General features: G+C 37.2%; 1 protein-coding gene across 1 annotated transcript; it reads right to left on the reverse strand.

The window, feature by feature from the left end:
- Window positions 1–13,471: 13,471 nt before the first annotated feature.
- LOC145114159 (uncharacterized) lies at window positions 13,472–14,371 on the reverse strand. Its single transcript, XM_079050155.1, has one exon. It carries the CDS (start codon window positions 14,369–14,371, stop codon window positions 13,472–13,474), a length of 900 nt encoding a protein of 299 aa, XP_078906281.1.
- Between the last annotated feature and the right edge of the window lie 348 nt (window positions 14,372–14,719).

Consider the following 14,719-nt stretch of genomic DNA (forward strand, 5'->3'; position numbering starts at 1 on the left):
CATGTGATCCATGAACTTAGTTGCATAGCCCGACATGTCCCGTCGCCTTGGCCAAGGGTGTAACAAGTTGAGTGCATGGAAATCCACAAATTTAGAAACTTATTGAGGTCCTTTGATAAGCATAACTCTCATATCTAAAGTTTGATGGTGGATTGGACTCCATGCATGCATTTACATCTCATTTCCCCTTTATTTTGACCTACTTGATGTTCAGGACATGCATTGGGCAAGCATGTCTATATAGCTACAATGTTATTTGGTCCTTTGGGTTGGAGAAATCCTTCTAGAAGTTTTAAAGGTTTGGCTTGAAGAATTAAGAGCTTAATGCTTTTACCTGTCTAGATCGAGTCTCACGACGTGAAGGGTTATGTGTCACGTCGTGACGATGACATTTACACGATTGTTTTGTCCTAACTCCGTTATGATGTGACCCATGGGTGACCACGACGTGATAATCAGCTGGGGCTATCTTTGACCATTGACTTTTGACCTCAGTGACTTTTGGTCAAATTAGGGTTTTAGGGTGTAGAATGATAGGGTACTTATATTTTGCCTTTGGGTGTCTCATTGTACTTGTCCTACCCTGTGTGTGAGCTGTTGTATGTAGCTGTTATTCCTAAGGTGAGTCTTCTCACTATATTTGCATATGTGGTGGTGTATGTGTATTGACCAGTTGGGTCCTAATTGTTGATTGCTGTTATATAGGAAATTGGGATTGCTAATAATCCTCAAGGTTGCTGATAACACCTGAAACGTGCTATTAATCTACAGGGCATGTTGTTAGCCTATTAGGATTGCTGATAATCCCCCGAGTTGTTGATAACTCATAGTTGTTTCTTATGATGTGTTGTATGTGATATTTTGGGAAACTCGCTAAGCTTCTGCTTATATTTGTGGATTAAATGTGTTTCAAGTTCTTCTAATGATCACGGGAAGACGAAGGCTTGACTATACACTCTGTCTTGTAGATTTTTATGATTTTCGAATTTTGACACTATGATTTGGGATGATTGTATTGCATACACCTTAAATTTTGTTGACTTCTTTTTATAATACTTGAGGTTTTTCCATATTCTAAAATGAAAAATTTTATGGTAGAAATCTGGATGTAACAAAAGTCTCAATTATTTGACTTTTTGAATAGAAAAACCCAAGAAATTGGCTAATTTATTCACTCAATCCTTTTTTGACCTATTTTGTAAGTCAAGAGACCAAATTGTTAATTTTCCAAAAATAATGGAACTTTTCTACAGATTTCCTTAAACTTTTGTAAATAATGTATAAATGTATTTTTTAAGTATTTTTATGTATTTATATATTTTTTTAAAGTTTTTATATGTGTGTTTATATATTTTCATGTATTTTAAATGTATAAACATATTTGTTTTACATATTTATATGTATTTTTACTTATTTATGTATTTTCTTAAGTTTATATATATATATATATATATACATATATATATATATATATATATATATATATATATATATATATATATATATATATAGACACACACACACACACACATACATACACATATTTTTATGTATTTTAAATGTATAAAGGTATTTTTTTATATATTTATATGTATTTTTACATATTTTTGTATTTTTAAGTTTTTATATATATGTTTGAGTATTTTTATAGTCTTAAGTACAGAATAGCAAGCTTTTTTCCAAATTTTAAACATGCCTTAATTTCGTCATAACAAATATTAAATCTTAAATCATATTCATATCTTTTTCAAAAACATCTGATTATATCTTAGCATCCAAACGAACGTAATCCGATGTAAATTTCATATGTAATTGTTAAAACATCTAGACCCCCTAGCTAGTAGATTTCGTCCCTATGAGTTTCTAGGAAGCAATGGACGAATTTTTCTTCTCTCCCAAGTCATCTTCTTGCATTGAGTGTTTGTGACTCCATTAGAGGTGCAACACTTGGGGCACTAGGCTTTCAGAAGTCAAGATCAAGAAAGATTTGTGATTGTTATTGCTACATAATAATCAAGGTAATGTTTCTAACCCTATTGATGTGTTAATTTCGAATATGTATGCTTAGTTATAGGGTTATTGCTTTGGTATTCATAGTTGTATGTTTAATTAGAAAAACCTAGATCCAAAGCAATTAGGGTTGCATGAACACCATAGGATGTTGTTATGCTCAAAACCCAACACATCCGGATTAAAGTGTCTAAAAGTATGATCTTGACTAAGGATCCTCTACCTACCAGGATCCTTCTAACAAAGTGATTGACGATGTAGAGAGTTATCACCAGTCCTTCGTGGTGAGGATCTTAGATGTTTTTTCTATCTTGTTCATCGAAGGTGATTTGTTTCTCAATTGTGATCGACGTGTTCTTCTGTGGTCTCTCTTCTTTTTTCGCCTTAGACACCTTAGAATGTCTTTTCGCTACAAAGTAAGAAGTTCCACAAATGTTAGAACCTCCCGGAATAACATTAGTTACCTTGGCATCTAAAGAAGGGGATCCTGGTTTTTCTAGTATCCTCGTAGGAGATTTCTCTTTTTCTGTGGATCTTTCTTTCCTTCTTCCTAGGATCTCTTTAAGATATCCTTTGCTCGGAAGATAGCTTATTTCCTTCCTGAGAGCTATGCAGTCCACGATATTGTGGCAAAAAAAATTCATGGTATGCACACCACATAGATTTATCCTTCCAGCCACTTGATGTTTCTCTTTTCCTTGGCCACCTTGCTTTATCACCAAGATCTTGCATAACGAAGATCAGAACTGAAACATCCACATCCATGGTTGAAGTAAGAAATTGGAGGATTGGAAATGGATGTAGTAGATGAAAAGAGAGGATGAAGTGTTGTAGGTAGCTCATTAAAAACTCAAATGAGATACAGTCGGCATTTACACGTGGAAATTTTAAATTGTGTGGCACAGATGTTACTAGTTGACCCCTTCAGTTCTTACAAAAGGACCAATTTGACCCAACAAAAAAAACTTTGTTCCCTCAAAAGGCTCGAACATAACTTTATGGACTGAATGGGAAAAGTCGAAATACATAATAGGGCTAATGTGTTATTTTCCCTTTATTTTAATCATCAAATGAAATAACCACCATTAAACACTAGTTACCACCACCGTCATCAATACCAACCGCCACTGCATTACCCCACCATTCACCACTCACCATGATTATGATTATAATCACTACTAACCACCATCGTAACTATCATCATCACCAATAACCACCATTACCACCAACCATACCACCATTGTTACCATCATCACCACCACCTCCGATACCATTATCATTGCCACCACTGATACCATCATCATCAACACCACTAATACCATCATCACTGTAACATCGTAAAAACCATGTCTAAATTTTTCGTTTTTAAAATAAACAAAACATCTATTATAAAAAATTACATCCAAGGCAGCCCGTTTGTTCATAAAACATTATTCAAAAATCATAGTTAATAAGAAGATAATGTGAAATCTCAAATCATAAATCTACTGATGTGTGTGCACAGTCTCACCTTCTCCATCTAATAAGTACCTACAAAATATTTAATCCATATTTGTAAGCATAAAGCTTAGTGAGTTCCCAAAAATGCCACATAAAGCACAACATAATAAATAACTAAGGGTTATCAGCAAACTCTGGAGACTATCAACGGTCCCATTGGGCTAACAACATGCCATGTGGATTAACAACACACCTCATGGGTTATCAGCAACCCTGGGGACTATCAGCAGTCCCATGGACTTACAACAATCCATGAGTTATCAGTAAATCATTTCACATATAAAAAAATCAAAAAATAAGACCCAACTGGTCGACATGCATATATTACCGCATATTCAAGTATAGTGAGAAGATTCACCTCGCAAGTAGCAACTAAACACCATAGCTCTCACCTGGAGAAGACTGATCCTACATGACACCTAACAACAATAAAAGAGTACCCTCTCAGTTTACACTCCAAAACCCTTAGTTTGACCAAAAGTCAACCAATATCCAAGGTCAATGATCAAAGTCAAAGTCAACAGCCTACAATACTAACAGATGACCCTCACATCGTGAGAAAGTACCACATCGTGAACCCTCCTTGGTCACGTCGTGAACACAAAAGGACAAGATAATCATGGGATCCTCCATCGTGACGTCATGACACTCTCCAGGTCACGACGTGACCACGGTCTGAAGCGTAATCCTAATGGTTTGAGTCCTTAATCCATTAAGTCATCAACTCCAACTTTCCAAAAGGTTTTCCCCAACCAAAAGGACTATAAAAATCGTATCTTTTTAGTCATGCATGTCCAATGCATGACTTTAACACTAACTAGGTCAAAACAAAGGAAAATGAGTCGAAGAGCCATGCTTGGAGTCCAATCCACCATCAAACTTCAATCTAAGACTTATGCTTATCAAATGACCCCAAAGATCGATAAAGTTGCCAATTTTATGGATTCCATGCATTCTACTCAATCCATACATGGAGAAAAGTAGGTAAAACTTAGATATAACATGCGTAAATGAGAAGGGAAAGAACTTCAGGACTTACAAAGGTCCAGAAACAACACAAGATGGTGAAGAGGAGGCTTGATTGCTGAAACAATACCCCAAGGGACCTTCTTCTTCAACATGGAGCTAAACCCACCCAAAATGAGCCAAAACCACCAAGATGAGCTAGGGTTAAGATTTCTAAAATTTAAGAGAGATAGATGCTGAGAAATGAACACTAAATCCAAGTTTAGGGTGCTTAAATACGAAGGAAGCCCTACAATATCATGGGATTGGGCTGCAACCTTATTCACGTCATGACCAACTATGTGTCACGTCGTGACCACTGCTCCAGATACGCATCCTCATTTGGCTCATCACGTCGTGACCTCCTTATGGTGTAACGCCTGAGTCGCCAAGTATGAAAATTTATCCATTATTCAATTTATAAGTTGAGGGTTCGTGAGTACGCTGGGCATACACTAGGTACGTACGACGTACTCCTTGCATGCGCACATTGGGGGTGAACCCTACGTACGCAGGGTGTACTCAAGCCAGAGGAAAACCCTAAATTTTAGGATTTGCACACTATTTAAGCACATTAATCCCTTTACCCCCTTTACCTTATCATCCCTCCATTGCCTTCTAGTGCTAATCTCGAAACCCTAGCTATCTTGAGTGTATTTTGAGCTTACAAAGAGCTTTTGTGTGTTATTTTGTGGTTTTGAAGAAGAAGAAAGCTCGAAGAGAAGCAAAGGAGAAGAAGAAGCTTGTAGATCTAGAGTTTGTGTATCATTTCTATCCCATTGAAGGTATAAAGTCTTAAACTTGTTCATTCTAAGCTTAGATCTAGGTTTAGGGAAGAAATTAGCATCTTGTGGTCCCATAACTTGGTCTTTTGGGGTATGGGCTACTCCAGACCATTTAAGTTGTCCTTTTTTACTCTTGGAGGTGCTTGAAGTCATAAAAATAGTATCTTGAAGGTTCATACTAAACCATGCATGATTTGGTGACCACTTAAGAGAGATAGAAGGCTTAATTCATGGTTTGAGTCCCAATGAAGCATGCAAGAACATAAAGCTTGCAACTTTTTTAGCTTAAGATACTTTTATGAACTTGGATCTAAGTATTGGACATTAAATCTTAATGGGTTAAGATATTGGAGCAACTTTAGGCTGATTGAACAGTATGTCGTGCATACTCTTGAGTATGTTGCGCGTACTGGGCCAGTGCCTTGATTCCGGATCATCAGCATACGTCGGGCGTACGAGCCATGTACGCCACGTGCACCCAGTCTGTGGGCTTAAGAGAGTTTTCGGCTCGAGTTTTATTGGGCCTTTGGACTTGTTTAGATTTGGGCCTCAGGCCTACCTGTAGTAGCAGGACATTTATGAGCTTTAGGCTAGTTTAGGAGCTCTTGGGCCTTAGGGCCTTATAGTTGGGCTTGGAATACCTTTCTGTGTTATTTTGGATTGGGCCTTGGTAGGGGAGGCCAAATAAGGCAAGGGTAAAGAAACCCTTTTTTCTTTAAGTCAAGATTAGGGTTTGGACTTTCGAGCTAGATTAATGTCCTAGTTTCTAATTAGGGTCTTATACTTGTGAATTAGGGAAGGGATTTCTCGAGTCATCCGCTCAATTGTGGTTTGATACCTTCAGTCTGGGGTGAGTTTCATTCACTGTATCTCTGGGTCGAAGGCACCAATGCCGACCCACTTGTGTTATGATGTAATAGGATGATTGTCTTCGTGACAATTGTCAATTATGTCTGTATTTGCTTGATGACTCTTTGATGCTTTGTTATGATATTATGTGGTAGTGACGTAGGGTGAAATAGACCCGATATACGGTTGAAATAGACCAAAGGGGGATTACAAGCACTCAAATATGCTTGACTGTATCCGGTTGAAATAGACCGAAGGGGACTGCAAGCACCCAAATATACTTGATTGTATCCGGTTGAAATAGACCGAAGGGGATTACAAGCACCCATATATGTTTGATTGTATTCAGTTGAAACAGACCGAAGGGGACTGCAAGCATCCAGATATGCTTGATTTTATGTTTGTATGGTATGAGGTATTTTGGGAGAGCTCACTAAGCTTTGTGTTTAAGGTTTGTAAGGGTTAAAATGTTGTAATTAGTCGAAATGTATTTTGCACTCTTCGAATGTTTTGTAATCTATTTTACTAAGGCGCTTTTATTCGAAGCTCAAGTGTCTATGCCTTAGTATATTTTTTGTACGCTTTCTGTTCCCTATAAATTGGGATATTTACTAGAGTTAGATAAGAGTTTTTACAGACCTGTCTTTGTACTCTGTAAACATTTTAAAGCGTAATAGAGCTGAAACAAGATCATATTTACATCTGGTGTTCAATCTTGCATTCTTACTTGATTTTATACTCTGATTCATTTTATACTCGATTCTATGATTCATCACGGTTTTCAGTTTATGTTTCAGGTACTTCCAGTTCGAAGGGGAAGGGTCCGACTTGATCGCACTGTATCCACCTATGATTTTCCACATTATGTGATTTTGGGAATTTGTACTCTGATAAAATGTTGTTATGATACACTTTCAACTGTTTGATGTGATTATTGTATGTTTTGAATGAAATTTAAAAACAAAATTTTATTCGTATTTTTGAGATGTTACATATGGTCACGTCATGACCCATGATTTTTCCTAAAAACCATGTCTTTTACTCCTTAATGTCCCACACTGATCCATTCTGAAAATCAGGTGTTAGAATCACTATCACTGCTGATACTATCACCGCCACCAATTTGAAATTTGTAACCAAAATTAAAACCAAGTTAAACAAAAATAACTTCATAAATTGGAAGGATAGTTGCAAGCACTAGGAACATATCTTTTTTATATTGTATTGTTTAGATCATTTTCTTTTTCCTTCGTCCCATCAAACACATTTCATCTTCTTTTTTCTTCCTCCCACCAAGAATATATCTCGATTTCAGTGGTTGAGAAGAGGAATCTGGTGGTGGAGGCGTAGGAACCAACATCGGCGGTGGTGGTGTTGCGGTGTACGATCAGTCAGATGAAAATGAAGGCTAGGGGTGAAGGTGTGGTATTGGAGGACGATGAAAGTGGAAGTGGCCGCTAGCAATGGAGACGAAGATGGTGACCGATAACGAGGCATAGAGTATGGAAATGAGGGAGCTATTAGCCATTATTTTAAAGGGTTTGAGAAGACAAGAGTCACCTCCTACTGATTTATGGTTTTAGTAGTAAAGAATTTTGAGAAATGGTCATTGAAATATACAACTTTTATCAACTTTAGTTCGAAGACATAAAAATCTTTTTACGGACATTTAACAGAGCACGGTATCAACCTTAAAGGCCACAAATTCAATTTTTAAAATTACATGGACAAACAATGTCAAATTTTTTTAAAATAAAAACTAATTGATCTAAATCACAATGACCAAATGTGTAATTTCCTCTAAAACATAAAAAGATGATGTCGACCCATATGAAAAAGTAAAAGTTGAGGGATGTTCGGGTGGAATAGGACCTACCTGAGTAAACATGTAGACCACCAATAGGAGATCAACGCGGTGGAGATGATTCCACTTGGTCACATCATAATGGGCCAGACTCTCTCCTCTTTGTTTTGTCTTTGTGTTTGCCCTCTTTATTCATTTTATTTCCGTTTTGGCTTTTTATTGAAATAAATTATTTGTATTTCTAGTTAAACAAAGTTTATTTGTATTCTATTAAAATAAATATTTCATTTTTGTTTATAAATATATAATTTAATATGTTTACAGTAGCTAAGTTTTTATTTGATTATAATAAAACGTTTTAAGCGTTAATTTATAAGAAAAACATGTTGAAAAAATATTTTTACACATCCTTATAAGAATTATTTAAATGAAAAACTTATAATCCAAATGGGTGAACATATGGACCATGACCCGGACGGGTACCGGTTTTATATCGTCAAGCTAATTACTGTATATTGGTTTTACACTATATCTGTTCCGTTTTTTTTATCGATTCAACCGGCATGTTCCTGTTTTTGGATCGGAATTTCAAGAAACATAATCTTTTCATATCTTTTATCCTAATCTATGTGATATTGTTTCCATCGAATCTCCTTAAAATTTCATTCATAAGAACAAAGTATCAAAGCAGAAAGGTTTTTAGCTATTTTGCATATTGTGTAATGAGTGAAATTCTTTAGAATATCATAACTCATTTGTTTTAAGTTGGATTGACATGATATCTTTCCCGACATATAGTTTAGTGTTAATATTTCATTTTAAGGTGTAATTTAATCGTTTTGTTATATATTAGTTGAGTTACAATCCCTTAAAGAAGGGTTATCAAAACTGAAAGACTTTTAGATTTTATGTATATTGTACTCTGTAAAATTCTTTAAAATGTCAGAATTCATTTATTTGAAGTTTGATTGACAAGATACTTTTTCCAACGTTTTTAGTGTTTATACTTTCACTTTTTTTTGTTACATATTCGTTGAATTATAGTATCATGAAGACGGGGTATCAAAGCTGAAAGGTTTTCAACTTTTCTGTATGATGTGTAAAATGTGAAATTCTTTAAAATGTCATATATATATATATATATATATATATATATATATATATATATATATATATATATATATATATATATAAAGAGGTAGGTTCCGTTGAGATTAAAAAAAATAAAGATCTTGAGATTCAATCACAACCATGTATTTCACATTTGCCGCTCTAACCCTCCGGCGTACCGGCGCGACAGAGCGCCACCCATTCCTTTCTCCTCCGCCAACATCCCCATCATCATAACCGCCACCGCCACCACCACTACCACCACCTCTCACACCAGCCGACGCCACCACTGTCACCTCCGTTAGTTATATCACTATCACCTTTTCTGCCACCAATTGTCATAATCATTTATGATTACTCAATCTGTGAACAGACATATATGTATAATCATTTATGATTAGACATATACATATAAACATGTATAATCCTATATGATTATACCTCTCTGCCATATAATAATTTATTATTAGACATACCTCGTTGCTGCCGGTACGTTGGAGCATTAGAGTGGCAAATGAGAAATATGTGGTTGAGGTTGAATCACAAGATACCTACTTTTTTTTAATCTCAAGTAAACCGTCCCCTATATATATATATATATATATATATATATATATATATATATATATATATATATATATATATATATATATATATATATACTAATAAACTCTAATAAATGAAGGTTTTTTTTGTCATATGTCATACTCTCATTCAATTTGTCAAATGTCATTTTGTGGTTATTTTGAATTAATTTTTTTCCACATGTCATTTTATGAGTTTTTCTTTTTTTTTTTGGAACCGGCAAATACTATATTAGAAAAAAAAGGCCAAATAGCAAGAAACTATAGGCTAAAAGTACAAAGTGCATACAAGAAATATTTACATACAAGAGGAAGGACTAGAGCACCAGGCAATCCATTTACAAGAACATTTAGATCTCCTATGTTTAATCCATGAAAACACCATGGATTGAATGTTCCCCGCCAGTTGATTAGGTGATATCCGAATCTTGTTAAAGACAAAGTCGCACCTTGCTTTCCAAATCAGCCATGCAGTGTCATAACAAATGCTAATTAGGTTCCTTCTCTTCTTTAAGCATCTTCCCCATGTAAAGCAAAACTCCACCATGTCACTTATATTCCCAAATTGGGGTTGAGAAATGCCATACCACCTGAATATCTCCTCCCACACCTTTGCTGCCATCGAACATTTGATCAAAACATGATCGGTATCTTCTCTTTCCAGATCACAATAGCTGCACATAACTGTATTAAAATTGATTCCTCTCTTTTGAAGGGCACATGCAGTTGGGATACCATTTAAGACCGCCCTCCAAATGAATCACCGCACCTTAGTCGGGACCTCCGGTATCCAATCGATCTTCCCTCCTTCACCACTCGAGTTCACCATATCTATTTGTTCTCTTACCACATTAACGTGGTATGCCCCGTCTCCAGAAACGTTGCATACCCACCGGTCTGGTTGGGTGTTTGGTAGGAATGATTCCACTTTGAGGGCCAATTCAACAAATTCATGTGCATGAGAACTGGAGGATGGGCTTGATTTCCAATCCCATGTTTTCCCCCCGGTGTTTATCCTGTCCCATATTTTGCATTTTTTAACTTTCTCCAGCTTGTACAATCCCGGGAACATTGATTTTAAATTTCCATTGTCCAGCCATTTATCTAACCAGAACAACGTGTTATCTCCTTTACCCACCTGTTTTTTTATTACATCATCAAAGTTGATTCCAGCTTTCGAGAACTCTTTTTTTATCCCTGCTATATTGTTCCAAACACCCGGAATGGACTTCTTTGAGATACAATCTGCAGCTTTGTTATTAAGATTATGGATACCAATAATAGAATCCTTCCATAGACTTGCACCATCATTGCGCAACCGCCACCACCATTTACCAATTAGTGCCAGATTCAAAGCTTTAAGTGAACCCATCCCGAGACCGCCAGCTTCTCTAGGGGACACCACCTTTTGCCAAGAGACCCAGTTGATTTTTCTCTTCCCATCACCATTCATACCCCATAAGAATTTCTTTCTAAAACCTTCCATAGAATTTATGACTCCAGAGGGTGCAACGAACAGTGAGAAATAGTAGGTAGGTAGATTACCAAGAACCGCCTTGCATAGTGTGAGACGCCCCCCCATTGAAAGTGTTTTTGATTTCCATACGGATAATTTGGCCTGGAATCTCTCGATCACCGGTCTCCAGTTTTTCTTCAACTTCATGTTTCCACCTACCGGTACACCAAGGTAGTTGAAAGGGAGTTTGGTCAGTTCACATCCAAGGGGAGTGGCGTACCGGGTAACCTCATGCATGTCTACTCCGACACCAATAACCCTCGACTTGTGGAAATTGACCTTGAGACCAGATGCTATGTGAAAGCACCTTAGAATTCTTGCGAGATTCCTAATATTTTCCTTATGCCATTCGCCCACGAATAGAGCATCATCCGCATAGAATAAGTGAGAGATGGATGTCTCTGTATGTGGGAGGGCCGTCCCGGTAAAAATGCCTTTCTCACAAGCTGTTTTTATTGCAATATTAAGCCCTTCCATGGCAATAATGAAAAGGAAAGGTGACAGTGGATCGCCCTGTCTAACACCCCGTTCCATTTCGAACTCCTTTGTAGGTGACCCGTTTACAAGTACAGATGCTCTTGCAGAACTTAAACACCCTTGAATCCAACCACGCCATTTATCTCCAAATCCAAGTTGCATTTGAATCGAGTCAAGGTATTCCCCGTTGACTGAATCAAAGGCTTTGTCGAAGTCCACTTTGAAGAGCAACATTTTCTTTTTGGCTTTCTTACTCCAGGAGTAGAGTTCGTATACAATCAGCGGACCATCCAAGATATTCCGACCTTCAACAAAAGCAGTTTGCACCTCTCCAATACACTTACCAATAACCTTTTTTAGTCTGTGAGCCAAGGTTTTTGCAATTATCTTGTATAGACAGCCAATTAGACTTATTGGTCTATAATCTCCAAGCGTGATCAGATCCTTGATCTTTGGAACTAAAGTAATGAAAAAGGAGTTGCATCCTCTTCCAAGACTCCCATAATTTTCGAAGTATTTAACAGCATTTGTTATGTCATCTTGCATCTCCGCCCAATACTTCTTAATGAACTGGAAAGAAAAACCATCAGGGCCCGGCGCCTTTTCATTCCCGCATGCCCATACAGCGCATCTGATCTCTTCCTTGGTGAATGGAGCTTCCAGCTGAGCTTTGTCAAAAGCATCCAACGGGGTGAATTTATTGCTGATCAACTTTGGTCTCAAAGGCCATTTCTCCAAGAACTTCCTTTGATAAAATTTAAAATCTTCTTGCTTAATAGTCTCTGCATCAGTGTTCCAAGATCCGTTAATCTGCAGCCCCATTATTCTACTCTTTCTATGCCTGTTATTTACATAACCATGGAAGAAAGATGTGTTTTCGTCGCCGTCTATCACCCACTTTATTCTGGATTTTTGTTTCAGATCCAAGGTCGCTAATTTCTCCATTTCAATTATTTTCTGTATTCCGGATCGTCTTTCATTCATCTCCCATTCACTAAGTTGTCGCCTCTCCGCCAAGCAATCAATGTCATGCACCTGTTGTTTGATTCTCTTTAATTCAACTGTCTCTCTGGGATATGTTGGGTTTTAGTATACTACAACATCCTATGGTGCACATACAACCCTAAATACCTTGGATCTATGTTTTCTCTATTATACATGCAAATGCTTTCCAAGGCATTAAACCTATAACTAGCATGCATTTGACATAAACAATATAATATACTAGTTAGGGAAACATACCTTTTATGTGGCTTGAAGTCTTGATGTATTTGGCCTTAAGAGCTTAGCACCAATAGTATGAAATGCCTCAAATGGAATCACAACACACCTAGGACAAAGGTGGCTCTTGAGAGAGAATTCCATGCACCAAAACACCTCCATATTTCTCTCTAAGAAAAGAAGTGGTGATTTTGGCTATGGAGTAACCTATTTATATGTAGGATTCCAAGGGTCATGGGTATAGCCCATAATCCATACCCATGGGTTTTATGATCCATGGTTCATGTGGCCCAACTCTTTATGTATCCATACATAAACTTGGTCCAACATGGATCATAAGCCCAACACATATAAATATAACTAATTATCATAATTAGTCCCCATAGATTTAATTAGCCTCTTTTGATCACTAAATTAATTCCAAATTAATTCTTGATCGATACTAATTAAAACATATGATTTCATATTAATATATTATAACTTATAATATATTAATAAACCATAAATAACCTTCTCTCAAAGTCCATCCTAACAAATTGTCCTGATGATATGCAACCCAAATGGACCATGCTACTCTCGGGTCAAGTACATACCAATAATAGTTATGGGCTTAGACATCTAATCCAACAGGATATTCATTTGCCCTCCATTTTTTAAGTTCATTCTTCAAGAATTTGAGCTTGGCCACCAGATAGTAATCCGGGGTGCCATACCCCTTAAAGTTGCGCCAGGCATTGACAAAAACATTATCAAAACCTTCCTTCTGCATCCATGAGTTGAAGAAACGGAATGGGGTTTTTCCAAAATCGGGTGCAACGGTTTTTAATACAATAGGGCTTTGATCAGATAGATCCCTTGGGAGTGCTGTAACAGAAATTGAGGGGAAGGCATTTAGAAAGTTATTACAAACCAGGAAGCGATCAAGTTTACTTAATTTGATATCAGTTCGGCAACAGAAGGTATAACGCAGACCACCCATTCGAATATCATTAAGACCTGCTTCCCTGATAAAACTATTGAAATGAAAAGCAGACTGAGGGCAAAAATGCGAATTATATCGCTCGTCCGACCGCCTAACAGTGTTGAAATCTCCAAACACTACCCAAGTACCCCTTTTATTCCTTTTTATTTGTAATAATTCTTCCCAGAGTTTTTGTTTCTCTGTATTGGAATGTGGCCCATATACATTCACTAAGATAGTATCCCCTTGATTTCCTTCCCATCTCCCAATTGTTGCCAGTAGATATCTCGATTTTATGATCTCAGACACTTTGAAGATCCTGCTGTCCCAAATGCTTACTAGACCTCCATATCTGCCTTGAGATTGGATTGCCGAGTAGCCAAAGTCAATTGAGTCCCAACATCCTGCGACATCTATATCATTCATATCCACCAGTTGCGTCTCCTGTATCCCCACAAAGGAGGCACGATGCAGCATTTTTAGCCTCCTCACCCATTCAACCTTGTAGTCTTCGCCTATTCCACGTACATTAACACTGATACAGTTCATTGTGGTGCTGCATCCTCGCCAGTTTCGCCCATCACTTCCTTTAAAATTGGGTCGTTGGAGCTAATTTCGAACCCTATTGCCTTCCCAATTTCTACCGTCTTTCGAATTTCAATTGAAGAGGAGGAGCTTTCATCAGGCACGTTCTCATTCAGGTTTCCATGGCTTTCAGATGGAGCTCTATTAATACATTCCGGGATCATCGGACCTTCGCAGATGTCACTAGACCCCCACATATGTCGGAGAAAAATTCAGTTCAATCCGTCCCGCCGGCACCACCAGGACCAAGACTCATTCAATTACAACGTGACGCTCAGGCTTACCACCGGTTGCATAGAACATCACTCATTA

The sequence above is a fragment of the Lactuca virosa genome, chromosome 5 (genome assembly GCF_052849685.1).
Source record: "Lactuca virosa cultivar CGN04683 chromosome 5, Lactuca_virosa_CGN04683_v6, whole genome shotgun sequence".
Taxonomy (NCBI): Eukaryota; Viridiplantae; Streptophyta; class Magnoliopsida; order Asterales; family Asteraceae; genus Lactuca; species Lactuca virosa.

What these genes read in the sequence shown, in the direction of transcription:
- LOC145114159 (XM_079050155.1), bottom strand. Translation starts at nt 14,371, where the DNA reads ATGAACTGTATCAGTGTTAATGTACGTGGAATAGGCGAAGACTACAAG.